Source organism: Cydia pomonella, chromosome 23 (assembly GCF_033807575.1).
Source record: "Cydia pomonella isolate Wapato2018A chromosome 23, ilCydPomo1, whole genome shotgun sequence".
NCBI classification, from domain to species: domain Eukaryota; kingdom Metazoa; phylum Arthropoda; class Insecta; order Lepidoptera; family Tortricidae; genus Cydia; species Cydia pomonella.
Window position 1 is genome coordinate 1,481,223 of NC_084725.1, and position 27,996 is coordinate 1,509,218.

The window sequence follows — 27,996 nt, forward strand, 5'->3', positions numbered from 1 at the left end:
TTCGTTTTCTTACTACCTTCAAATTGCCTAATGAAATTCAGTAAGTATTCAGTGACCTAAAAAACAAAAAAACCCGACTGCTTAAAAACATGAACTGAAAAAGGAAAAAGAAGTATCACAATATCTACGAGTATATAATACCTACATAGTAACTATTTGCTAAACACAAAGTACCTGTTTGTTCGTACCCACCTTCGGACGCAGTCGGGTAAAAAGTTTCGAATTGTAGGGTAAATTGCTCTTATAGAGTAGAGTGCGTTTATTCAACAAAACATAACATATAAGCCACGACATGGTCCCGACTCAGCATGGTGGTAGCCTGGCTGGGCTAGCGCTGGTCTTCCGTCGGGGCCAACACTAATACACAAGTCATAATCATAACTGTACTGTCACGTCTTAATATATGGGCAATAGAGTCGTGTATACATATTTTTGGCAATTTTTTCGTATCGATATTTTCAGACATGACCGTACCTAAAGGGACCTTGCGCGTTGGAGGGTCTGCCAACTTTTGGCCTGAATCGGAAGCATAAACATGTACATTGACACGCCAAAGCATATGCTGCCATCTATCGTTCTCGTACGTTTTCTTGTGCATAGTAGGTTCTGCCATTTTGTGGGCTAAATTGGAAGCTTCACATTTACACCTCGCGCCAGAAATCTGACATCTATGTGCTGTCCTCTACAGTGTATGCACGATCATAGATTAGTATATATTATTTGTGCACGATCCCTATGCTCACGATAAAAACCCCATTGTCAGCGCCTTCAGCATTTAAACGCAGCAGTTTTCTACCGGTCGTCAGAAGTCAACGTTTACATTATAGTTAGTACAATCGCCATCAGATATATCGGAGTGGCCGAGTTACTCAAACATATCTGAACAGGCACTCTATCGCCTTGACAATAGAGGCGTGTTCAGATATTTCTGAGCACCTTAGCACATATGACACCATCTTCTTTAAACTTTTATGGGTAGGTACGATTTTTTCTTTTACTATATACATATAGGCACATCTACAACAACGATTTTTTATTAATTAATAATCTCCGCTTATTCAATATGCGGAGTTTGACTTAAGTCAATTCTACCAGCTAACATAAGGAAACGACTCAAAATTTGCATCTGATTACTTTGCCCCACATGTGGATAAAATGCAACTTTCTCATTAGTTTTTGAACAATCAAGAGGACCCTTACCAGTTGGTGTGATGAAAAAGTATTTTAATTATTCATCTTAATTCTGGCACGACAAAAATGCATTAGTGGCAAATCTCGATATGTGCCTGGACGGCCCTAGGTCAAAGTATGTTGCCATCTAGTTTTTCTTAAGTTTTTAACCTTTAACAATACGGGAAATAAAACAATGAATCGTAATAAAAACACATATATTTTGCTTTTGTATTTACCAAATTCTTGGAGCTCGTCCAGCAAGGCATTAGCGGATGTCCATCTATCCTACCCAAGCCCCGCGCGCGGCGGCGCCCCTTAAGGCCAATAATACGCAAGGCGCAGTGAATCTGTCATAATAATCTAATCCTTTTATACCTCAGATATTAAAGACTGTACAAAATTGGCATGATGATGCAGGATTGGCCAATCTAACCGTCTTGTATAATCTGGGATAAAAAAACAGCTTAAACCCTATTGCAGCGGCGGTAGCACGGTCGCATTACGCACGGTAGCACCATGCTTGTCACGTTCTAACAAGTATGTAAGCACGAAAGTGACGGGCATAGTAACAGGCGATAAAAATGGAACCATGCTGCCACCGCAGGCATAGTACGATTTATCGACCACATACGCTCCAATAGAATTTCAACCTTGGCAATACCATTTAAGGTACAAATTAGGCTGTTTTTTTGGGAAAACGTAGATTAGTGCGGTCTGCAAAAACGTTAACAGTTAAATGACCATTGGTAGTCCTTACTACGTTGCAATAAGGCTTACAAATGCTCAATTAACTGTATTAACCCTTTTCCAGGCATAGTACGATTTATCGACCACATACGCGCCATTAGAATTTCAACTTTAGCATTCCGATTTAACGTTCAAATTAGATTACACTTTCAGGAAATGTTACTTGTCTTCAACTGAATCATCAAAGGCGGATTAATTGGAATATATTTTGATTTTTGGGAAAACCTTGTAGATTGGTGCGGCCTGGAATAGGGGTTAACGATGGCTGTTTAACAGTAACTTAGGATCTACACAGACTAAATTGAAATGAATGTTTAAAATTACAGTTGAACCGTGATTTATTATAAATAATGTGCAATCTGTGTCGACACTAAGCTTTCAATTAATATATAAAATGGTTATGAGTTGGGCCTAAAAAGGTACCAATAGAGGAAAAGAGCGAGAATACGACATATCATAAAACAAAGGTCCAAATCATACAAAATGTCCTATGGACCAGGGACCCATCCACCCCTTCCCAGAAAAAAGCCTTTAAATGGCATAGTTGTTTATCGAATAGCCCCAACGATTGGCTTTCCCTTTGAATTGCTTACCCGTTCATTTGACTTAGCTCTAGGAAGGGGTTTCCTACCAGAGATACCGCTAAAATAAAAGGGTATCCCCTTCCTAATAAAAAATAAAAACAACGGGTTGCACTCCGGCAGTGCCGGCAGAAGTAAAAACTTTTTTGGAATGGTTAAGGAATAATTTTGCACGAATTGCTTTAATTATCAGTATAAAAGTACTATCATTTATGTGATAAAATACAATACTTCCTCTCCTTCGCCGCGCCGGCAGTCTACTGGCTTCAATGACATTGTAACAGTTTTTCGATCAGGTCACGTGTCCGTCTTACGAATTTTCAATCTGACGAATCTGTCGGTCACGTGACCTGTAGTGAGTTTAACATTTTTTTCCCCATAACAAAAAGTGCACAGCGCCGCTACAGAAGTTTTCACTTAAAAAAATATGACACTTGTGCTGTCAACGCGGTAGACACTCAGTCCTTCATTTTAATCATTCATACATTTGATTCTATTTTTACGAAGGAAAAATTGAAAATTGCATATGCGTTATAGTTTATAATCGATACCTCTTCAAGCGGTTAGCGGTTCCCCGTATTATGAACCGCTAAAAAAGCCAAATGAAAGGGTTTTAGTTAGCAACTGCTTTGGTAAGCAAAGCCTTACGAAATACCGGTAGGGTTTTCGAAGCCTCGAAGGGGATACCGGACCGGTCCCTCTTATGAACTTTCCTTGTTCTATGATATGCTGCTCATTCTGGTATCATCTAGGTATGGTTTATATTCATTTGGTTAGATATTGTACCAACAATATAACTATTAAGATAACATAACATTAAATTCAAAATAAAAGAGAAAGAGTAAAACAATTTCAAATAATAAACAAATAGGAATGCAATATTTACAAACATAACAATTAATTTAGCTTTTTTGTATACAGTTCAATCCGATGATAATACTGTACGTATTTATAGCAATTGAGCAAACGGATTGACTGTACAAATTATAGTTTGATGATTTGTTAAAAAATAATATTAAAAAAAACAAGTGGTTTTGTATAATTGACTGATTTTCATCAACCAAAACAAAAATGAATAGGAAAATTATTTGAATAGACGACAGATTCTCATCCCAGTACATTTTATAAACTTAGAAACCTAAAAACTACTGTGACCACTATCCTATCAAGTAGGAAAAAAAACGTAACATAAGGTCCATAACAATATTTTAACATCGCAGTTCAATGAGAATAATCCAAATATTAAAATAACATTATCTCTAAACTGCGACCGAAGAAACCACAGAAATATTCCGCTGAAAATGATCTCGGAAACAATTTCAAGAACATTCTAAACCTTTGCAAACTTTCTGTAGCACACCAGTAGACAGAACGACAATACAAAAACAATTGACAGAAAAGTCATGACAGATTCACTGACCCGCGCGCGCCCGCAGGCGGCGGCGGTGCCCACCACCCCGGGACCCCACACTTTGACACCCATTTACGACCCGTCTTACAACTGAAACACTATCTGTTAGAGCAAGAGGTGTATATCTTCATATCCTGTCAGATAGTCCCAATTGTAAAGAAAGGTGTAAATACGTGTTTTACCAACTCGTTGGCAGTTGCAACATTACTGATACATTCATAAACTTAGATAGTATGAGTATACACTTAAAATTATAGTTTTAGGAACGAAAGCGTTTTTAGAAGATTTTCCTTTTTTTAACGGATCTTAGAATAAATTCAAGGCACTAATATAAATGCGATTGTTTGGTTTGAAACAAATTTATATACGCATGTTAAACACATAGGGTGCTTGCTTTTTAGGGTAATGGAAATGTATAAACCAAATGCTATACAGTAACTATGTATGTATAATTTGAGTGTGAAACTGTGTACTATGTGTAAGACTAGATTTTTCTGCGGAGTGTAAAAAAAAAAAGGAAATATAAATTAAATACTAATACGTGAATTGTGGGACACTAGGAACCCTGTCATTATGACAATAATATAAATTGACAACATTCATTTGACAGATTTTGAATGTGTTTTGCCATAAAATGCGAAATATGGCTTTTACGACAAATATCTGTCTCTTTCGTATTGGACTAGTAAGATAGACGAAAATTAAATGTGGAAGATTAAAATAAAGTATTAATTACAAAAGTAAATGTGTCAGTAATGTCACAAATAGCGAGCCAAATACTATCAGTGAAAATAACAGCATTTAAACACACTTGTTGAATCATAAAAGGGTTTTTGAACACATTGTTTAGGTAGGTAGGAGATATTCCTTGTGCATATTAACATAACATTATCATTTCTATTGTACTTGTAATATAGGTAATATACATGTCAAAATGTGTCGTTTCCAAGCAAAAAGTCCCACTTTGTCGCTAGCCATAAGGACGCTTTGACAGGTTATTCGTATTAAGATACAAGCAAATCTCGTCCTTATGGTAAGCGACAAAGTGGGACCTTTGTCTAGACTCTGACACATACAACTTACATAACCACATATTAGTATAAAAAATATGTAGTTATTTCACTGATAGTACGTGGCCAACAAAATATTAACCAATTTCATTCACTTGAGATACTTATAAAATAATTGCTTAACAAACAATTTCAAATCGTACAGTGGTCTTCTATTATTTAACTTAATTTATCATTAAAAATTAAAAACTTCCAATTATTATCAGAAAAGTATCAATTGCAGCGGAAGTATAATTTTTAACAAGAAATTTAGTTGAATAATTTATTTGATAATTCTAGTTTATAACTTTGTTTGATATTTAGAATGGTTGATATAGCAATATATATGTATAATATACAATTGGAACTCCTATTATTATTAATTACCTAATTTTTTCTCTTTATAAATCACATTCGGTAACAATATAACTCAATACGAAACAGTCTGGAGATTTTTGTCTTATTTGGGAATTTGTTTCTATACAAATATTTGGTGGATCAATAGTTTTGGAAGCAGCCATCTCACTTCAGCCTTAAACTTGACGGGTCAGCTAACATTACAAGAACCTTTTAAAAAAAAGATAAATCAATATAAATAAATCAATAGAAATTAATTAATAGGACTTTACTATACTTTATGTATATTAACCATAGCTGTGCTCCTACGTTAGACCCTTTTAGATTTTATATTATTATAAGAATTAGGAGCGAAAAAATTCCCTAAAAAATATTTTAAATGCTCGTAACTCGAATTATAATTAGAAATTCGACTATGTGTGTATGTGAAGGCGATTCAGCGCGGTCTTCCAATTTCGTCTTAAGAATTAAAATCACAGTTACAATTTTATTCCAAAAGCACTCTAAAAACCCTCTGCCACCTCATCAAGCTTTCAGGCTAAGCCAGACAAATCAAACTGCTGACATTAAAAAAAGGAAGTACAGTTTGGAATTCAGTTCGGACGCTGATACAGTCCATTCTTATCACATAAGAGAGAATGGGTCTACTTTAATGCAATGGCCAAATATATTCAGGCTTTCAAGCCTTATTTCGGATATGAAAAGAGCTGCCATAGATAGTCAAGTCACAGAATAAGTGTCAAGTGCCCGACTGAAAGAAAGTTCAAAAGGCTGAGAATATATATTTTTAATTACAAAAATAAAGGTGTAACGGATTGCCCTAACACAAAGTGTCCGGGTTTTACCCAGACGCTTTTCCAAACCCGCATGGCCTCTGGGGAATCTGGATGGCAGCTCTAGATATGAGTCAATCTTAGATTGGTTCGGTTTATAAACTAGTTGGCCCCTTGTAGACCCACGGACCATACCGCGCCTCATATCACAACAGTCTAGAGCGATCCACCGTAATATATCCACCTAAAATGAGTACCGTTAGATCTAAATATTTGATCAAATGTATTATTTGGTTTCATGTTTTTTTACCTAATGTGTATTTTACTGAGATAGCGATCGCCGTTAGATCATTCGGCCTTTACAAAATGTATCTACACTCCATTTTAGACAAATGTGTCATAACATATATTAGGCAACTGAAACATTAACTAAACAATACATTCAATGAAGCATTTCTAGACGAAAAAAAGGTGAACTCCTAAAACAATATAAAATAAATACATGACTAAACACATCAGGTGACGCGACTATCGACACAAAATAAATTTTTGCAAACTCAAAAGCTTCAGTTAACGAACTGTTAAAAAACCACCCCGCAGCAGTCTCATTGATTTCGTCCTAACTACATTAGCTAAATTATCGTATGTACATATTCGAGGGCACACATCCAACACCGTTATGTACATTTAAAACTAACGTAAGGACACTTGGAACGTCGGAACAACGGAAGCTCGGAGCCGCGCCGAGATTTGGCACTCTAGCAGTATCACATCAGTCGATCACCACGTACGGCAGCGCCACCAGCTCGCCCAGCCGCGCGCACTCGTGCCACTCGGCGAAGGCGCCCGAGCGGGACGGCCGGCCGCGTCCGTCCCGCTCTGTCGCCTCGGCGGCGGCCGAGAGGGCGGCCTCCAGCGCGTCACTCACCTCGGCGGCCTCTTCGGGCAGCGTCACGGTCGGCGCGGCGAACGTCTGCCCGTACGAGTACTCTATCGATCGCAGCGCGCTCTGACACGTGTCGTACAACGCCTGGCCGTCGAGCGCACTTTTCGTCTTCTCCACGGTCCTGTGATCTTTCTGCTCGCTCGCGAACTCGTCCGGCACTTCACTGGCACTCTCACACTTTATCACTTTTAACACCGTCTCGTCGGTCGGTTTCAAACGTTCACTGGGCTCCACTTTCACTTCCTCCTTCGCGTCCACTTCCATGTCCTCCCGAGATTTGTCTTCCTGTTCGTCATCCTCGACCTCCGGCTTGACTTCGGGACCGGGCTCGTCGACGGGGTAGGGACGGATCGGCGGCGGGTCCGGCGCGGGCGCGAGCTCGGGCGGCGCGGGCGCGAACTCCGTCCAGGGTAAATGCGTGCAAAGGGGGACGCGCGACATGTTCTTCACGCAATAATCGTCCGCATAATCCGAATAATTGTAGAGTGGTACTATGGAGGTGAAGAGGTCCGGCTTGTCGGGGTCGGTGAGCTTGCGGACGGCGAACTGGTGGGGGTGGAGGGGGGCCCTCGTGCCGTTGATGCCGGGCAGGTGGGCGTGGTGCAGCGCGTGCACGTGCACGGGCAGCACCGGCGCGCGGCGCGCGGCGGGGCAGCGCTCGTCGGGCTCGGCGCCGCACGTGCAGTCGCGGGGCTCGCGCGGGTCCTCGAGCGGGGCCGGCGGGGGGCGCGGCGCGGGGGAGGGGGGCCGCGGGGATGCGCCGCCGTTGCGGAGCGGGGACTCCGGCTTTATCGGACTCGCTGAAATTAAGGTTATTTATGTATATTTGAGTAACCTCATAATTTTGACTAGACCAAAACATAATAATATATTCAATGCCGATAAATAGTTAGACCGTGGATCCACCTCGTCGAGAATGATTATTATTATTTATTGATGCCACAGCATATCAACCATACGGGCGACTGGATCCGTAATCACTTCAACCTATATGTATCTCGTATGAAATTAATATATTTCGTTGGATACATACGTTCGTCGGGCTCGATGAGCAGCACGTCGGGCGAGGCGGGTGAGCCCGGCGACGGAGAGCGCGGGGCCGAGCCGCGGGACTGAATCTGCGCTAGCAGCTCCTTTGTTGTTTTTACCTGAAATTTAACATTTTTTTTTTTATACTACGTCGGTGGCAAACAAGCATACGGCCCGCCTGATGGTAAGCAGTCTCCGTAGCCTATGTACGCCTGCAACTCCTGAGGAGTTACATGCGCGTTGCCGACCCTAAACCCGACCCCCCAGCTCTGGCAACCTTACTCACCGGCAGGAACACAACACTACGAGTAGGGTCTAGTGTTATTTGGCTGCTGTTTTCTGTAAGGTCGCTCTAGATCTGGAATGACATCCACCGGCTGTGCCCTACCACACAAAGGGAGATGACATTCACAATGCCCATACCTCTCTTTTGGACGTAGTTTAAGGACATTTTTATGAGCTCAAAATTTTGCCACACGCTTATACTATCTTTAAGAGAGCCTATTTCCAAAAAGAACTAATAACATAGAGACAATGATGCTAGAGTCAATTAGCAATAGAAATTTTCATAGGCTACGTTCTTCTCCTTTACAACTTGAATTTGCACAAGCAAACAAATTATTGCTTCCGTTCGCTCACTCACTTTAGACTTAAATAAACAGTATCCTATCACTCAAAATCGGAAGATCAATCAAGACGGCCAAGCGGCGACTGCCCCGCGTCGCCCGCGCAGGGACCCGTGCGCCGGGGCAACGCACGAAATTGAATAGTGTCGATTTCTCAAAAAATATTTATATAATTGAAATATCGGCAGACGTAATCGAAGTGTAGATCATAATTCACTATTGGTTAAAGTTTCATGTTCAAGCGTTGCATAATAAGGGAGTTTATACGGATTTTAACTGGAGAAAAGGGTTCCCGGAAAAATGATTACCTACTTAATTAATAATTACTTGTGATACGGTTTTTTTTTGAAATATCAGTAGACGTAAATAAAGAACAGTTACCAAGCTAAAATATTGTGTACAGAACATTATTGTTTATACAACGTTCTAGCAAGCAACGTAAAAACAGCAAATTTGGCCTGGTAGCCCGTTAATAACTAAAACGTATGCTCGATCCCTTCCTGTATTTAGTCAACTCTCTCTTATAATTTAACCATGTATGATAATGTTACCTTCTTAGCCCCAGCACGAGGCATCCTATTAACCAACGCAGCATACGGGTCCAACAAGCCCCGCACGCCATTTTTCTTGTTAGGATGCGCGCCGTTGTGGCTCATCCACGCACCTTGTGTGCCCGATCCGGCTTATCTACATCTACGAGTGTCTATATCTTCTGTGAGTATCTATAATAACGATTGTATAGTTCTTGTAATCCAGGACGAGGCGCAGATTTGTCAAATCTAACCTTTAATAAGATGACAATACGAGTCAAGGCTCGCGTCTTCGTGAATGATGAAGACACGATTTATAAGTATGGTAGGTAAGGCTACCTTCTTGGCCCCAGCGGGAGGCATCCTGTTGACGAGCGCGGCGTAGGGGTCGAGGTCGCCGCGCACGCCGTTCTTCTTGCCGGGCGGCGCGCCGTTGCGGCCCAGCCACGCGCCGCCCGTGCCCGGCGCCGGCGTCGTGGTCCCGCCCGCCGCCGCCGCCTCCGTGCCCGACCCGGCGCGGCTGTGGCCTCTGGGAAACGCACATTCGACTGCTAAAAAATTATTAAAAATCTTCCTTTTAGAATTTTAAGAGATGGTTCTTAAAATTCTGAGCTAAAATTCTCTAAAAGCCTTTCTACCATCCGACGCGAAAAGTTCTTAGAGTTCTTTGAGCAAGTTCAATCGGCACCGACTCGGTCAGGGTACTCTCGATCGCGTCACATGGAGTCTTGGTCACGAAACCTCAGTCATGGTGGAAGGACAGAGAAGAACTTTTTAGGACGAAATTTTGCAAATAAATTCTACTCCGAAACGAACCCTAGAAATCAAAATCCATACCTTCGTTTTTTGGGTTTTTTGTCTCGTTTTGCTTTCTTGTCATCGTTCGGCGGTTCGGGAGAGAGCGGCCTTTTCGCTGCTGCAAATAATAAACAAAAATATTATTAATATGTACGCAACATTATAAATTTAATAAAAGTTAACCTTCGACATACACCCAACCACCCAATTTTCGGACCCGGGTACGTCCTTAAACTACGTCCATAAGAGAGGTATGGGCATTGTGAATGTCATCTCGCTTTGTGTGGTAGGGCACAGCCAGTGGATGTCATTCCAGATCTAGAGCAGAGCCCAACTGAGGAAGTACCTCCACCTTACAGAAAACAGCAGCCAAATAACACTAGACCCTACTCATAGTGTTGTGTTCCTGCCGGTGAGTAAGGTTGCCAGAGCTCAACGAGGGGCGGGAGGGGGTTAGGGTCGGCAACGCGCATGTAACTCCTCTGGAGTTGCAGGCGTACATAGGCTACGGAGACTGCTTACCATCAGGCGGGCCGTATGCTTGTTTGCCACCGACGTAGTATAAAAAAAAAATACATGTGGGTAGACTGATGGTAAACTTTTTGTTCCTACTAGTTACATCTACTAAGCAACTCGCTGACGAAATAAAATTACAACAGGGTGATATTGTCCGCAATAAGATAGCCGATGTCTGTCATTACATATTGGTGGTCATTACCTAGGCACACGTGTTTCATACGACGTTTTTCAACAGACTGGTGACGAAAAAAATAAAGCTTTATATTAATCAAATTTTAAAGCTTTATATTAGCAAAAGTCATACTATATTGATTTAAAAAAGTCATACTGCCTGCCGCATGCGGCCCGGCCGGCGCCGCGCCCCCGAGTCCATGTTATAAAATCTACTCGACCAATTTAAGAATGCTCTGTCTCCATACATATTATTAGCAATTAGTTACAATCTTAACTCGATCAGATTATCACACACCAAGTGCGATAATATAAGAATAGAATAGAATAGTTTATTGCATATCACATTACAACCATGGATGGAATGGAACATCTAGGTATACATGTGACACCCTGTAAGGGCACAGCAATATAAGAGGGCTACAAGTAGCTGATTAAATTACAATTATTTCGCACATTTCATTAAATTAATATTGTATTGTATTGTATTGTATTCGGGCGATTTTCCGCAACTCGACGACTTGCGCCTATTTTGCGTGATATGTTGGGTGGGCTAGTCCTGCCAGCCCAGCTCCTCGAGGAATCCTATCAAACCTTTAATGTTGAGTAGGACCTCGGGGAGGTCTCTCGGAGATTAAATTAATATTACACATACATTAACGCATGATCATTTGATTGTATTATTATATTATTTCCTTACATAAACAAAGCACAGTAACAAAGCACGGTAATATTTTCATTTACTGACTTTTAATAAATATTCATTAAGATTATAAAAACATCCATTGATTAAAAACAGCTACAGGTGTTGACAAAGGTGTTGAAAACAATACGTTAATATAAACGGGACTTAATCGCGTATTAAGTTTTAAATTACCTCCGACGTTTCGAGGACGGCGTTGTCCCGGGGTGGAGGTGATCGTGAAAGTTTAAATCAGTGTTAAACAATACGTTTCCCAATCATGTATACTTACGGTCGGAGGTCGGCTTGTGTTAAACAATACGTTTCCCAAACATGTATACTTACGGTCGGAGGCCGGCTTGTGTTAAACAATACGTTTCCCAATCATGTATACTTATGGTCGGAGGCCGGCTTGTGTTAAACAATACGTTTCCCAAACATGTATACTTACGGTCGGATGCCGGCTTGTGTTAAACAATACGTTTCCCAGACATGTATACTTACGGTCGGAGGCCGGCTTGTGTTAAACAATACGTTTCCCAGACATGTATACTTACGGTCGGATGCTGCTTGTGTTAAACAATACGTTTCCCAGACATGTATACTTACGGTCGGAGGCCGGCTTGTGTTAAACAATACGTTTCCCAGACATGTATACTTACGGTCGGAGGTCGGCTTGTGTTAAACAATACGTTTCCCAAACATGTATACTTACGGTCGGAGGCCGGCTTGTGTTAAACAATACGTTTCCAAGACATGCATACTTACGGTCGGAGGCCGGCTTGTGTTAAACAATAAGTTTCCCAAACATGTATACTTACGGTCGGAGGCCGGCTTGTGTTAAACAATACGTTTCCAAGACATGTATACTTACGGTCGGAGGCCGGCTTGTGTTAAACAATACGTTTCCCAGACATGTATACTTACGGTCGGAGGCCGGCTTGTGTTAAACAATACGTTTCCCAGACATGTATACTTACGGTCGGAGGCCGGCTTGTGTTAAACAATACGTTTCCCAGACATGTATACTTACGGTCGGAGGCCGGCTTGTGCGCGCCGAGCGTGAGCGGCGAGGGGGAGGGCGCGGGCGCGGCGGGCGGCGGGTCGTCGTCCACCAGGATCACGTCCTGCGAGTCCGACTCGTAGCCGCCCCACGCTGGAAGCGACCGTAACGTTAGCGGATACGGCTCATATTGCAAGGGCAAGCTATTTATAAATTAACCCTTTGAATGCGTGCGGAGCGTCATCGTGAACTTTATCGGAATGCACGAAGGTTGATATTGGGTTGGAGCCGCGCGTCATTTGACGTCTTTGGCGATCAAAGGGTTATTTTTTATTGCCTTCCCAGGTTTCTCTGCAACAGCTAATGAAATACGAATAGGAAAATTAGCATTAGTCTTTTTACAAACTTTAACTTGCAATGTAACTATGTATATGTGTACGGGTCACATCTTGCAAGCTAAATTTGACCCACTTCCCGGTCTCCAATTGAGCTGAAATTTTATATACGTATGTAAGTTATGGTACCATCAAGCTGATCTGATGATGGGGACATGAGGTAGCCGTAGGAACTCTGTGATAAAACAATGCAACCTAATTGTGCTTGGGTTTTAGATTTGTCTCGATGCCTGTTGAAAGAAAAGTACAGTCAGCAATAAACGCTTGTACTAAAAAGGAGTTGTAATCTTGTTTTTTGTAATAAACTAGACATAGTTTGTGTATAAAAAATTTAAGTTTTGCATATGTTATTTACCAGGTCTCGAGGGGGGACGAGGACTGGGCACTGCCGGGCTTACTACTTGCTGTAACAGAAAAAACACTTTTGAGAAGAATCTGTACAATATAGTCGCTATAGAGTCGCCACACTTGTAAAAACTAAGACGTTAAAAACTATAAAATAAGGTTATCTGTTTACAAAATTTGATAGATCACATAGCGGTATTTATATAATAATAATATAATAATTCAGCCTATATACGTCCCACTGCTGGGCACAGCCTCCTCTCATGCGCGAGAGGGCTCGGGCTATAGTCCCCACGCTAGCCCAATGCGGATTGGGGACTTCACATACACCTTTGAATTTCTTCGCAGATGCATGCAGGTTTCCTCACGATGTTTTCCTTCACCGGAAAGCTAGTGGTAAATATCAAATGATATTTCGTACATAAGTTCCGAAAAACTCATTGGTACGAGCCAGGATTTGAACCCGCGACCTCCGGATTGAAAGTCGGACGTCATATCCACTCGGCCACCACCGCTTCGATAGCGGTATTTACAAAAAAATACGATTGTGTTTTGAGACAAAATACTTCTGAGGCTAAAATGGTGAGATTACCTTTCATACTAAAACACGTATTCAAGGTAAATTAATTTATTTACATTTACACCATTTAGTTTTTTCTAAAGGCCCTCCAAAATGTTAGGTCCCTCCTGAGCAAGGACGCCTCCGCTTCTTCCCAGAAAAAAGCCTTTAAATGGCTAAGAGATTCATCGAATAGTCCCAATGATTGGCATTCCCTTTGAATTGCTAACCCGTTCAATTGACTTAACCCTAGGAAGGGGTTTCCCTATCAGAGATACCGCTATAATAAAAGGGTATCCCCTTGCTAATTAAAAAAAATATGCCACCTGTGCTCTCAACACGCTAGACATCCAGTCCTTCACTGAACATAAATAAGCAATATTTGATTATATTTTTACGGAAAGAAAGTTGATAATGGCATAAGCGTTATAATTTATAATCGATACTCCTTCAAGGGGTTAGCACTTAGGAACGGATATTAGCTTACCTGTATTATGAAACGCTTAAAAAGCCAAATGAAAGGGTTTTAGTTAGCAACGGCTTTGGTAAGCAAAGCCTTACTAAATACCCGTTCGAAAACCCTCGAAGGGGATACCGGACCTGTTCCTGAGCTGACTGTCAAGCCTGCCACATAGGCATTTGAGCCGTTTAGCCACAGGCCGGTGGTTAGAGAAGAGGTGCAAGTGCATACCCGGGCGAAGGCCGGGGAGGTGATGGGCGTGCCGCCGAGCCGCCGCATCGTGCGCTCCGCTGACGACCGGTTCGAGCCTGACAAACAAAATTAAACAATTATAAATAAATTAATAATCTTTCATCATCATATCAGCCCTTTATCGCCCACTGCTGAGCAAAGGCCTCTCTTCCAGTACGCTACTTGCCCCGGTCCTGATCTAATCTCATCCAGAAGTGACCCGCAATCTTCCGAATGTCGTCCACCCAACGAGCCACCGGACGCCAGGGGCTTCTTTCATCCGAAAGCGGCCACCATTCCGTTAACATTTTAGTCCACCTGCCATCACTCTGCCTAGCAACATGTCCCGCCCAACTCCATTTTAATTTGGCAATGACACATACATATTGGTTCCAGAGTCTATAACTTTCGAAAGTTATTATTAAATTCAAACTTTGTGCCATTCTCAACCAAAAGGGTACTTATTGTTGTTAATAAGGCGCTATTTCCATATAGCTTCAATTTGAATTCAACTTTATCGACAACTGGCAATATGGTACACTTTACATTGATTTCAGTGAGATTCTCCGCCTGTTGTAACCTGTAAACCTATGAAATGTACCCGGCTGGTTACATAATACCTAGGGATGTACTAAAGGAAAGAAAATACAAGAGTTCACTTGTTAGTTGTTTTATTTCTTGTTTCAAAACTCCTACATACCCTAGGTATTATGTAACCAGCCGGGTACATATCATAGGTTTACAGGTTACATAATAGGGTTGTTTCCAATTTTTTGAAACGCTTGTATTACGTTCTATATTAACTAAAAGTTGCCCTAAAATTCAACTTTTATACTAAAAACGGTTTTAAATATGTTAAATTAACAAAATATATTTTGACAGATGCTTTCGCGCCCAAAACGCTCTTTGAAAATTGTGTGACGTCACAGTTTACGGTTTGACACATAACTTCATACACACGTAGAAGATACAAACTGTGAACTGACATTTGTCATTTGTTGTTGTTTATCACCTATCCGAGAGTTGTGACGTCATCAGAATCTTCAAAGACGTTTCGAGTTTGGTCACATGACGTGTGCCAAAAGATATTTTAAATTCAATATTTACAAAAATATGGTCATTACAGGTCCCCTAAAAGTAGTTTAACATGTTCTTATAATCCAAAAGAATTTATTGGGATACAATTCTGCCCTAAGATTTGTAGATGGAAACAAGCCTATTGGCACCCAACGCCCAATTAAAATTTATCTGAAGTACGATCCTGCGGTCTACTACGTCTTCTTCGTACAAATGAAAGGATCAAAAAGCTTATAGTACCTATATATTATTATTGTCAATGCTTTCCACTTCTATCCCACGATAGCTGCTCCGCTTATATAGTCTTAATCTCTAATAAATAAGATTTTTTTTTCCGGTAAACCAAGAAATAATTTTAATACTGCTGTCTTTAAAAGGCGATTATACCACGTGGGATCGTCCAAAAAAAAGAGAAAACGTTTTTCCACTTCTAAATATTTTCCATTCTCCATGATTTTTTAGTATGTTATTGACACAATGAAAAACTAGGTTTATAGGTATTACCCTTTCTTTCAATTAAAAAAAAAAGCGAAACCTATAAACGTAGAATATATTATGCTGAAGCGATCGACATCAAAATTATTCAAAATCAAAGTGGTTTGTTAAGATTTAGTTGGTGGAAATCGTTTTCTCTCGAAATAGAATTTCATAGAAAAAAGTACCGTTATTTCGCTGGGATCGCAAAACTATTCTTCCCTCTTAACTGATAGATTATACTGGAGGAGTGAATTCAAAAACACTGAGTTTTTTTATGATTATAGATGCATTTCAAAGAGCAGTAGCATAATGCAAAAATTTCGTTACACGCACTACAAAAGAAAGTAATAACGTCTCAATATAAATTTCCAGTAGTTGTGCTATTATTAATGGCATTTAAATTAATATATACGATGAGCGCGCGCAATGAGTGCCCAGGTGCGGTCACTGACCCCGATGACCGTTGGCGCCGTTTGAAATAAGAACTAATGTTCCTATAGCCAGCAAATTTTTGAGGAGAAGAGCCAACCAACGTTTTATGTAAGTATCTCAAAGAGACGGAAATGTTGATCTGACTGGTCTAAAAGTCCTTTAAATATTTTTTTGGGTTTTTTGGCCAGAAATTTATTCATTTATCAAACGTAGATTTGGAGAACCAACAGCTGTGACATTAACATAGAAATATATAGTATATACAGGAAGCCAATTATAGGAACCGGGTATGTCCTTAAACTACGTCCAAAAGAGAGGTATGGGCAATGTGAATGTCATCTCGCTTTGTGTGGTAGGGCACAGCACAGCAGATGTCATTCCAGATCTAGAGCAGAGCCCAACTGGGGAAGTACCTCCACCTTACAGAAAACCGCAGCCAAATAACACTTGACCCTACTCATAGTGTTGTGTTCCTGCCGGTGAGTAAGGTTGCCAGAGCTCAACGAGGGGGGTGGGGTTAGGGTCGGCAACGCGCATGTAACTCCTCTGGAGTTGCAGGTGTACATAGGCTACGGAGACTGCTTACCATCAGGCAGGCCGTATGCGTGTTTGCCACCGACGTAGTATTAAAAAAAAAAAAAAAAAAAAGGAACTCAGGTAGTGACATAATACTAAACTAAGATTACGCACTATTGCAACCACATATGTGAACAAAGCGAATACAAATGATACCGAATAAGGATAATGTGGGAGTTCAAAATACTAATTAACTTAGTAACATAACGAGGTCTAACGTAAAAGTATAAATAATAAATAAGTAAGTAATAGGTATACAAGAAGGCGACAACACGCTCACTCAAAAGACTCAAAGTTTTCTGCACTAAATGGGGTTGGCCGGTCGAAGTATTAAACAGATGGCGCCATCATAGCTTGCCCTGTCAATCCCTAGAATTGTGTCAAATTCTTGTTTTTTTTTTGGAATTTTGTGACCTGGATTCCAGTACTTTAAGCCAAATCTCATAGAACAAAACTAGAGACAGGGGCAAGCTATGATGGCGCCATCTATGCAAACCTTTGACAGTTGCCAACCCCATTACGTCTCACGCTAGGAATGCCACAGTTGAATATATCCATATCCAATTCTTTAGATATAGCTCATTTAGGTAACGACTGGCGATTTTAAAACGACTAGCTAGATTGATCAGTAACTTATGGGCCGTATGCTTGTTTGCCACCGACGTAGTATAAAAAAAAACATGCACAAAAAAAATCCATGTCGAGTCGTGTAAGAAATAGCCAGAACAGCATTCTGAAATTGACTGCAGGCAGATTCGACTGTCCAGAACAAAAAAACTGGGTTCGCCAAGTCAAATCGGTTTGGCAGTATGTCAAGTAAAATGACTTGTGATTTTAAAATTTATAATTCTAATGTATATTCATTTTTTATTTTATAATTTATGTATAATTTTTAAGTGCAGGGTAAACTAACAAAATATGGGTCGACAGACCTGACATAAAGACTTTCAATTTACTTTCGAGTTGTGCAAAAAAGGTATTGTAATGTACAGTCACGTCTGAAAACATTGACACGATTGAAGTGCCAAAAAATATGTATACACAACTTTATTGCCCATATATTCAAATCCTGGTAAGGGCATTTATTCGTGTGATGAGCATGGATATTTGTTCCTGAGTCATGGGTGTTTTCTATGTATTTATAAATATTTATATATTATATATATCGTTGTCTAAGTACCACAACACAAGCCTTATTGGGCTTACTGTGGGACTTAGTCAATTTGTGTAATAATGTCCTATAATATTTATTTATTTATATATTAGGGTAGTGGGTACATATTTCTGGCACTTTATCCCTATCGATATTTTTAGACGTGACCGTACCTAACTGTATTGTATTCCCAAATAGATCGACATACACTACTGTAAGCACACACCTAGTCCTATTGTACAGAATCGGAAAGTACCTAGCCCTACATCCGGCATTTATATAGGCCAATTTATATCAAAGCGCCCATGAAAGGGCCCGCGGGAAGTAGGGGACACCTCAACTTCCCCATTTCTATTCTGTGCTTGCATAAGGCGAGCTTCACATTAAATTCAACGGGATTAGGGCATCCAATATCAGACGATCCTCGATACCGCAATGCCAGTAATAAAATGATCAATAACAAAGTTTTAAGGGGGGAAAAATTTCGCTAAAATACGTCCAATTGATGCTAATAACTTTTGAATGTTACAGGAAAAAGGTAACACGTTGTGGGTAATGTCGGTGTTCGATAATGGGTAAATGCTTTATGGCAGCAGTCAGGGAAATGTTTTACAAGGCCGAGGGCGGAGAAATCTGTACTAACCGTTTGAACGCCAGGCCTATCGTGTGCGGCGCGTCATCGTGAACCTTATCGGTATGCACGAAGGTGGATCTTTGGCTGTACCCGCGCGTCAGTTGACATCTTAGTGTAAGGCCTGAGTGGACGCTGGAGTTGTGGCGTGCAGCGGGGCAGGGCGTGCGGCGTGTGCATGTTAAACAATTGAAAACGTCGCAAATCACTCGTGAGCCACGCTACACGCCACGCCGAATGCTCCGCTTCGAGTGTCCACTTAGGCCTGCCACTCACGCCTGAGTGTAGGCGGCCAAAGAGCTAACAAGGTGTAGCGAGGCAGCAGCGACGAGATACCGCCATAGAGAAGAGTTACAAGTCCGAGTCACGGCGAGGTCTATACTAGTGTGACGAGGCAACAGTGGCATTCCGGATAATGTCGGTACGTGACGCTATTTTTTTTTTTAAATATCTGATAAAGCAAGTTTTTTTGCATTTGATATTTAGTCTGATAACTTAGCTTTAAATTCAACGGATATGCCCCATCAGCAGATATGGAGATGTCCAGCATGCTAAATGAGCACTTTTGGAGGAGTCACGGCGAAGTCCGCAAATCTGTCTTAGTCGGCATAGTTCGAACATCGTTTGAACACCTTATGCCCGATGTACACACTCGTCGAGTCTCGGCAAAAATCCGATCGAATCGGAGAAGGCCGAAACGATACGAGAAGATAGCAAGTATGTACACACTCGTTCTCAACCTGTCTCGGGGTCTCAAGCGTGGACAGATGGCATTCCTAATAATATGACGAGGTCCCGCCGTCGCTTAAGCATCTTGGAGGAGTGGTATACGATCGAGTCTGCGAGGTACTAACCGGCATGGTGAGGCGGCAGGTATGACGACGTCCCGCCATCGTTTGACGAGCACCTTGGCGCGGCGTGCGAGGATCAGCTCTAAGATCTTCCGAATAGCTCGCATATATATCGCTCGCCACCGCTTGACCTTGGAGGGGTATTACAGGTCTACTAATACTAACCGGCATGGTGAGGCGAGGCTGTGGCAGGTATGACGAGGTCTCGCCAGCGCTTGACGAGCACCTTGGCGCGGCGTGCGAGGATCAGCTCTAAGATCTTCCGAATAGCTCGCTTATATATGGCGACCTCGCCACCGCTTGACCTTGGAGGGGTATTACAGGTCTACTAATACTAACCGGCATGGTGAGGCGAGGCTGTGGCAGGTATGATGAGGTCTCGCCATCGCTTGACGAGTACCTTGACGCGGCGTGCGAGGATCAGCTCTAAGATCTTCCGAATAGCTCGCATATATATGGCGACCTCGCCACCGCTTGACCTTGGAGGGGTATTACAGGTCTACTAATACTAACCGGCATGGTGAGGCGAGGCTGTGGCAGGTATGACGAGGTCTCGCCATCGCTTGACGAGCACTTTGACGCGGCGTGCGAGGGTCGGCTCTGAGGTCTTCCGAATAGCTCGCTTATATATGGCGACTTCGCCACCGCTTGACCTTGGAGGGGCATTACAGGTCTACTAATACTAACCGGCATGGTGAGGCGAGGCTGTGGCAGGTATGACGAGGTCTCGCCATCGCTTGACGAGCACCTTGGCGCGGCGTGCGAGGATCAGCTCTAAGATCTTCCGAATAGCTCGCTTATATATGGCGACCTCGCCACCGCTTGACCTTGGAGGGGTATTACAGGTCTACTAATACTAACCGGCATGGTGAGGCGAGGCTGTGGCAGGTATGACGAGGTCTCGCCATCGCTTGACGAGCACCTTGGCGCGGCGTGCGAGGGTCGGCTCTGAGGTCTTCCGTCGTAGCTCGTTCACGTGCTTGCCCAGTCGGGTGGTCTGCAAAACGAGTAATATGGCTTCAGCGAAAGAAATAAAAGAAGAGATACTTCTAGAAGATATCAGACACATCAAGGAGCGGAGGGGCCACAACTTACGGCAATAATTATTCATCTCCCTTTAAGTTTGGCCTGACATAAGGAAAAGCATATTTTGTATTTCGAAGACTACATGTCGCATTTTTTAACCGATTCTTCGAGATTCGATAACTATATCGATTGTTTGTCATCCGGAAGACAATTTGAAATTTGTGAACGTGAACACCAAGGCTCAAATTAGGAAGTGTCCAACGTATTGCGAATTCTAATTAATATTCTTGGTACATCAGGTCACTGAACTATCCCGATATGAATAGAACCATCAAATTAAAATCGCATACATTGGATATCTTTTTCAAAGTTAGTATAAATATTCTAAATAATGGCTTTCCGTCAGAGAAGGGCACGGCAGGGCATCTGATAGAAAAGGTCCTTGATTTAAACTTTCACGATGGTGATAGTGGGCCCCTTTAGAATTGCGACTTTTCTTGTTTTCCAACATTATGAGTACCTTCATCTTTTAGACCGAGTTAAAAATGTATGGTAAACAAAATTGTTATTTGTTTTACAAGGGGGCAAAGTTGTTGATTAACCGCTCGTGCTAATATTGATACCCGAGCAAGCGAAAGACTCCAAAATAGAACCACGAGCGTAGCGAGTGGTTCGAGGAGTGGAATCTCAAACGTTGCGAGGGTTTCAAGGCACGAGGGTTAAACAAACTTTTCCTCCGAGTGAAACACAACATTTTTCACCACACCAATGCGAGGAAATTACTAACTATGAAATACCAAAATAAATCAAACCAAATCAAATCCAAATAAACTTAATTAAAAATTTATCATCCAAAATCATCATTTAAAAGTCAATTCTACCAGGCAACATAAGGAAAAGACTCAAAATTTGCATTTGATTACTTTGCCCCACATGTGGACAAAATGCAACTTTTTCATTAGTTTTTGAACAATCAAGAGGGCCTTGCCAGTTGGTGTGGTGAAAAATCCTATACTCACCTCCAACAACTCTTTTGTAATATTGATTTTCTCCAATATGGATATGATTTCGTTAACGGCATGCATGTCGACAACCTGGAAACAGAAAAAGACAACATTAACAATAGTCATCATAAAGCTAAGCTAAATCTTATATCTTTTTTAAACGAGCAATTATTGTATATATATATTTCGGAGATCTCGGAAACGGCTCTATTTCGAGTGAAATTTGCTATATGGAGGTTTTCGAGGGCGACAAATCGATCTAGCTAGGTCTTATCTCTGGGAAAACGCGCATTTTTGAGTTTATATATGTCTCCCAGATATTTGGACTTCAATGAAGTTAAAATCCTGGTGTTCCTAGTGTATAATTACTAATTATTTTCCACTTTTTTCATTCTTTTTTTTAGCTTTTTAGGGAATTTATCCCTATTACTTTTTTGTGTAATATATGTATGTTTATCCTATAAATTTTGTATGCATTTATATCCTCTACTTTCTGGTACCTTGTTGTATATGTTGCTGCATTTGTCACCCTCTCTCCTCTCATCTACTCAAAGGTTAACTGGAAGAGATCCCTTGAAGGGATATGTTTGCCTTTAGCTTTTCCTAATTGTAAGTTCCTTTTATTATGTGTTTTTGTACAATTAAGAGTTTACTACTTTTTTCTTTATACTACGTCGGAGGCAAACAAGCATACGGCCTGCCTGATGGTAAGCAGTATCCGTAGCCTATGTACGCCTGCAACTCCAGAGGAGTTACATGCGCGTTGCCGACCCTAACCCCCTCCCACCCTCGTTGAGCTGTGGCAACTACTACTACTACTGAAATCCGTGGAGTTGTTTATATATATGTAAACAAAAGACAACACGTTTATGTTTTTATGCCTTTTGAGTACAAAATAGGTAAAAAATGGTGGAGTCTGAAGCTTAACATGCAAAAAAAAAAGATATTTTTGCCATTATAAGCTTCCGACGCCACCTTTTTAGGGTTCCGTAGTCAACTAGGAACCCTTATAGTTTCGCCTTGTCCGTCTGTCTGTCTGTCTGTCCGAGGGTTTGCTCCGTGGTCGTTAGTGCTAGAAGGCTGAAATTTGGCATGTATATATAAATCAATAAAGCCGACAAAGTCGTACAATATATATATATATATTTTTTTTTTTTTTGGGGTACCTCCCCTACACGTAAAGTGGGGGTGAATATTTTTTTTTGCTTCAACCCTACAGTGTGGGGTATCGTTGGAAAGGTCTTTCAAACCTAATAGGGGTCTTCAACAAACATTTTTTGATAGTGAATATATGAGATGATCGCTCCGAAAGAAAAAAAAATGTGTCCCCCCCCTCTAACTTTTGAACCATAGGTCCAAAAAATATGAAAAAAATCGTGGAAGTAGAGCTTAAGAAATACATTAAAAGAAAACTATAGCGGACATGATCAGTTTAGCTGTTTTGAGTTATCGCAAAAAGTTTCCCCTTCATAGTAAAAAGACTTACTTACTTTAATTAGGAACTGATTATGCAAATTTGCCTATTTGTTTAACTCGGGTGAAAGGTACCGTTTCATCCCTTGGTTAATATTTACTATACTTTAAGCTCCAGTTTAGCTTATTGTGACGGATGAGTAACTACGAAACCCTACACTGAGCGTGGCCCGACATGCTCTTGGCCGGTTTTTAATTTCTATCTTAATTCTCTATCAAACAGCTGCAGCAAATATTGGGAGAAAGGTGACCAGCAAGTATAAGATTTGGAATTAGATAGCTGTTTGATAAAAAGAGATTTACTATTTTTAAGAGGCAATATTTGACATGGTAGGATTGGTAGGCAATATTGAAGAAGTTTACAGTAGATATTTGTGACTATTTCAGAATGTACATCACATGCACTTCACTCAACAAAAAAGACTGCTCCTAATTCCAGCATCACCAAAGTATAAACAATATCCCAACAAAGATGGGTTCAATTAGAACTCTAATATTTTATTTTAGAAAAAAAGGTATAATGGAACCCTTAAGGTGCAACTCTGTTCGTCTGTCACATCACTCAATAACCTGAGAAATACATTAAAGTATCAATTTTAAAATTTGGAATAGTTATGAAAACTGCTAATTATTGTCTTGAAATAAGGTAGAATGTGGCCAAAAGAGCATTTTATCCACAAACACTATTTCACAACATAGAGCAATCCGGACACAAAAACAAACCATATCCAACATAACCCAATAAAACTGCAATTTCACCGTTACTTCCATTCAGAACCCACATTGCTACCTATACTCATTATTTCACAGTATAAACTGCATTTTACGACTTCTCGTAATCACTAGGCGGAGAGGAAAACAAAACTAGCGATTTCCTATGATTGTGTACCTAGAAAATCAAATCTGAGAAGGAATAATCAAAACATAAAATTAAGAATCTGATAAGATTGATCCCACTACTGGTAAAAAAAAATGACTTCAGAATCATACCAGTTTCAATGACGCTCATAGCAAAGAGATCGAGAGGACCCAGTCCCATACAATGGTTTGACCAGATGTCCAAAGAGCTAGATAGAGTTGGTAAGATCTCTAGTCTTTTAAGTCTAAATTTGAAGAACTTCAGAGTCTTTTAAATCAAATCGAGTCCTTTATTGAGTTATTTAAGTGTAATTAAAGAGGACGAGTCCTTGAATAAAGACATTCAACATATTTATAGGTTTTATCTAAGAGTAACACAAAGAAAATTGATATTTTTTGATATTACAATGCCTTTTAGAAAACTTTTGTACATAATTTGAGAGTTCACTTTAAAGGGCTTAAGTACAAAAGACTTAAGTCTCAATAAGGACTCAAGTTTTGACTTAATGACTAGAGTCTAGAGTAAAACTGAATCAAGTCCCAAAAGACTTGAGTCTTAACCAACATTAGAGCTAGGGCTGTCTATACAGACAGCTGTCTTTATAGAATGCTCTTCATGACAAAGTAAACATGAACCACTTCCTGATATCCAATCTTAAAAAGCCAAATGAAAGGGTTTTAGTTAGCAACAGCTTTGGTTAGCAAAGCCTTACGAAATACTCTTTCCAAAACCCTCGAAGGGGATACCGGACTGGTCCCTGATGCTAATGGCTCCTCTACATGATGGCCCAGCGTAGGCCAGTCCTAGGGACAGACATTTATGCGTTAGAAAGAGCAAGTGATGTTGCTATCTCATTTCACAGCATAGCTGCGTCCCTTGGACTGGCCTATGCTGGGCTGATCTGATGACACAGCCAGTAGGCAGCAAACGGAACTCCTCGATGGAAAAGCACAAACACATTGAGTTTAGGTTCAATAGAAAGGTACTGAGAAGTACTTGATAAACATGAACTTAACTTGTTCTTGATTAATAGTCAATTTTTTCCTTTCATATAGTGGTGAATGATGCAACCAAATGAGAGAATACTGAAAAGAACAAAAAACAACAAGTGTCAACTTCCTATTTTTAACACTGATACAGTTTACTTAGAAACCAACAACATTGATGACTGATAAGTTTGTACCTAGTCAATCATTTGTTGTATATGATAATGAATTGATAATTTAATGTATCAAGGCCTTTTTTGTGGCAGACATAATAAGCCTTAATAACTAAGGAAATAGCAAAATATCTAATTATAGAACATACTGTACAGAGGGAAGTTTTTAGTGGCAACTTTTTACTGTGGATTCAAAGAAACTTTAATTGATTAAAAATTGTAACAGTTTTGATTAGAAGTGCTTGTGGCTTGGTCTATTTAAATAAAATAAAATAAAATAAAATAGCCTTTATTTGCAACCCCTTTTTTCTGTGTTGCATGCTAAACACTTACAAGGAATAACATATAAACTGTATCTGTATCTGGTCTATTTAAATAGATAAATAAATAAATATTATAGGACTTTATTACACAAATTTACTGAGTCCCACAGTAAGCTCAATAAGGCTTGTGTTGTAGGTACCTAGACAACGATATATATAATATAAAATTATAAATACTTAAATACATAGAAAACACCCATGACTCAGAAACAAATATCCGTGTTCATCACAAAAATATATGCTCTTACCAGGATTTGAACCCGGGACCATCAGCTTCATAGGCAGGGTCACTACCCACTAGGCCAGACCGGTCGTCAAAAGATGTTTCAATTTGACATGAAACAGCATTACGAAAACTACTGATAGTTTTGCAAGAAAACCCTAAACAATACTTGATTAATTGATTTTTTTTTTATTGGTCAACATGTTTGGGATATGTTTAGAAGAGGTCTGCAAGGTAGGTCTCAGAAATATTTACATCATTTTTAAAATATTTCATTTTATGTAACTTACTTGAAGTTATTTTTTGCATTTGTATATGCAGGGGGGCTACGCTAATAGTTTTACTAACTGTACACTGCTTAATACATTCACTGTGGGATGGGGTCCAAAGACCGCATGCAATATATGCTTAATTAAAAGTCATACTAATTGCCGCACCAAAGGTGTTAAGATACAATGTTATAGGTAAAGAAGAGATGCTTTCCAAATAGATTTTCGTACACTGACCTGCCTGTTGCTATCTTTATTGCATGATTATATTGCTGGCAAGCTCACACAGTGACATTGGCAACTGGCGTCATGGGCGGGACAGCAGTATAATTATGCAAGTGCAATGGAGATGAATGATGATAACAGGCAGGTCAATGTACGAAAATCTATCTGGGAAGCGTCTCTGCTTTATACAATAAAATATATCAGTATTATGAGGTCTAGGGTCTTTATTTTAAGGAAAAAGCTTGTCAATTTCTTTGTTTATAACAATCATTTATTATTTTTATAACAGTAATGGTTTGATTTATTTTATATAGATTAAAATACTGAATAAGTGTATTTCCAAGTGGTTTGTCACACATTAGATTCAACCCCATTTTGGATGACTACAAACTAGATGCTACTCAATCCAACAATATCTTTAGATTTAGATTCACTTATAAATAACCATGCAAACTACTAACCTACTGGCACTAAAGGGAAGTGAATGACTTGCCATATGGGTCAAGCACATGGTAGTGACCATAGGCATGGAAATTATCCTAGTCATTCATGTGGCCTGACCTAGTCACACTTGAGAAAAAGCTAATACTTAGGTGCCAAATTTTTACTTTTAATGTGGCATTACTATAAACAGATTTAAGGAAACTTGAGCACTTTAAATAACCCACTGATAACAACAAAGTTATGAGTAGCATTACTACACAATAGCTAAGGTTATAAACGAACAAATCCGACTTCAGGAGTATTGCAAAATCTTTGCCAATTTACAATATTGCCGAACCAGAATTGCTCAACCTAAAATGCCAATAGAGATTGACATGCTCAATAACCCGGAACACATATTTACAGGTTCCATGAGCAGCCACCACCTGCCACCATGAGGTGTCTCCACGCCGTTCTTATTCTATTACTCACGTAAGGTCAAATGGTACGACAAAAAACACATTTTCCGTCTGCGTTCCACACAGCACCATATCTACATAACCCAAGGAATTCGACAGGATTTGACGCGCGTGGCACAATTCCATACTTTCACATTGCAAAACTTTTGGCACTGTGGACGAAGGGGCGAGAGACGGAGCATTGACGACGTCAGTGCTCCCATATACTGCACTCGCACCGCGCACGTATCCACTCCACCGACACTATTTTATTATCAGGAGACGCTCATATCAACACCGTATCACATTCCGACACTTTCTTATCATCATCGGTGTATACAGGGACGTCAGTATTTCTGGAAACAACCTCCCAAGAGGCCAAATCGTTGCATCGAATCGGGTGTCATGGGCTCGTGGGACCATTCTCATATCTAAGACTCGCTTTGCCAACTTACGGTCTTTAAAACTCGCAAACTTACATTGTAATTGTTATCCAACGCATTCAGAAGTCGATTACTTAGTTCATGAGCGTTATTACTCATTTATAAACGAAAATATTTAACTAAATACGACAAACGTGTCTCGGCTGCGTCGTAATGGCGGACCGACGACTACGTATGCCCGTGCCAGGGCATTTTAGCCGAATAATTCAGCTGATATCTACCCGAGACGACGCGAACTCGTGTTTTTCCGTTTCTTTTGACGGAATTATAGCTGGTTATCTAATTTTGGCGCTAGATGACAGTACAAGAGGAGTACGTTTATTTGATTATCGTGCTAATTTATTCACAAATAATTATGAAAATAAAAGAATTATCCACAAAATTATTAGTTCTTTCCAGTACTTCTAATTTTTGTATAGTTTGTCAAAGGGCTATCTCATTTCAAACATAGACAGAGGGAGTCATACTATCTTTGTCTTACACTAGTACTGGCATCCAAAAGAAAAGGATGAGTATAGTTTTTTTTGTT

General features: G+C 40.3%; 1 protein-coding gene across 3 annotated transcripts; it reads right to left on the reverse strand.

Moving 5' to 3' along the window:
* Nucleotides 1-1,371: 1,371 nt before the first annotated feature.
* LOC133530811 (proteoglycan 4-like) lies at nucleotides 1,372-27,875 on the reverse strand. Of its 3 annotated transcripts, none has more exons than XM_061868880.1 (10): nucleotides 27,504-27,875; nucleotides 21,628-21,702; nucleotides 20,444-20,579; nucleotides 14,386-14,462; nucleotides 13,146-13,194; nucleotides 12,426-12,548; nucleotides 10,060-10,138; nucleotides 9,562-9,751; nucleotides 8,071-8,185; nucleotides 1,372-7,837 (listed from the first exon to the last, which is right to left on the reverse strand). In XM_061868880.1, exons 1-10 carry the CDS (start codon nucleotides 27,564-27,566, stop codon nucleotides 6,864-6,866), a joined length of 1,881 nt encoding a protein of 626 aa, XP_061724864.1. In that variant the 5' UTR covers nucleotides 27,567-27,875; the 3' UTR covers nucleotides 1,372-6,863. The 3 variants fall into 3 exon arrangements, with proteins under 3 accessions (XP_061724864.1, XP_061724865.1, XP_061724866.1); XM_061868881.1 differs by lacking the exon at nucleotides 27,504-27,875 and adding an exon at nucleotides 27,059-27,496; XM_061868882.1 differs by lacking the exons at nucleotides 20,444-20,579; nucleotides 21,628-21,702; nucleotides 27,504-27,875 and adding an exon at nucleotides 19,748-19,948.
* Nucleotides 27,876-27,996: the final 121 nt, after the last annotated feature.

Coding starts and splice junctions, on each gene's coding strand:
- LOC133530811 (XM_061868880.1), bottom strand. CDS start 27,566: ATGAGTAATAACGCTCATGAACTAAGTAATCGACTTCTGAATGCGTTG. Junction 12,549..13,145: donor TCGTCCCCCCTCGAGACCTG/GTAAATAACATA, acceptor GGTCGCTTCCAG/CGTGGGGCGGCTACGAGTCG. Junction 10,139..12,425: donor GCACAAGCCGGCCTCCGACC/GTAAGTATACAT, acceptor TATTATTTGCAG/CAGCGAAAAGGCCGCTCTCT.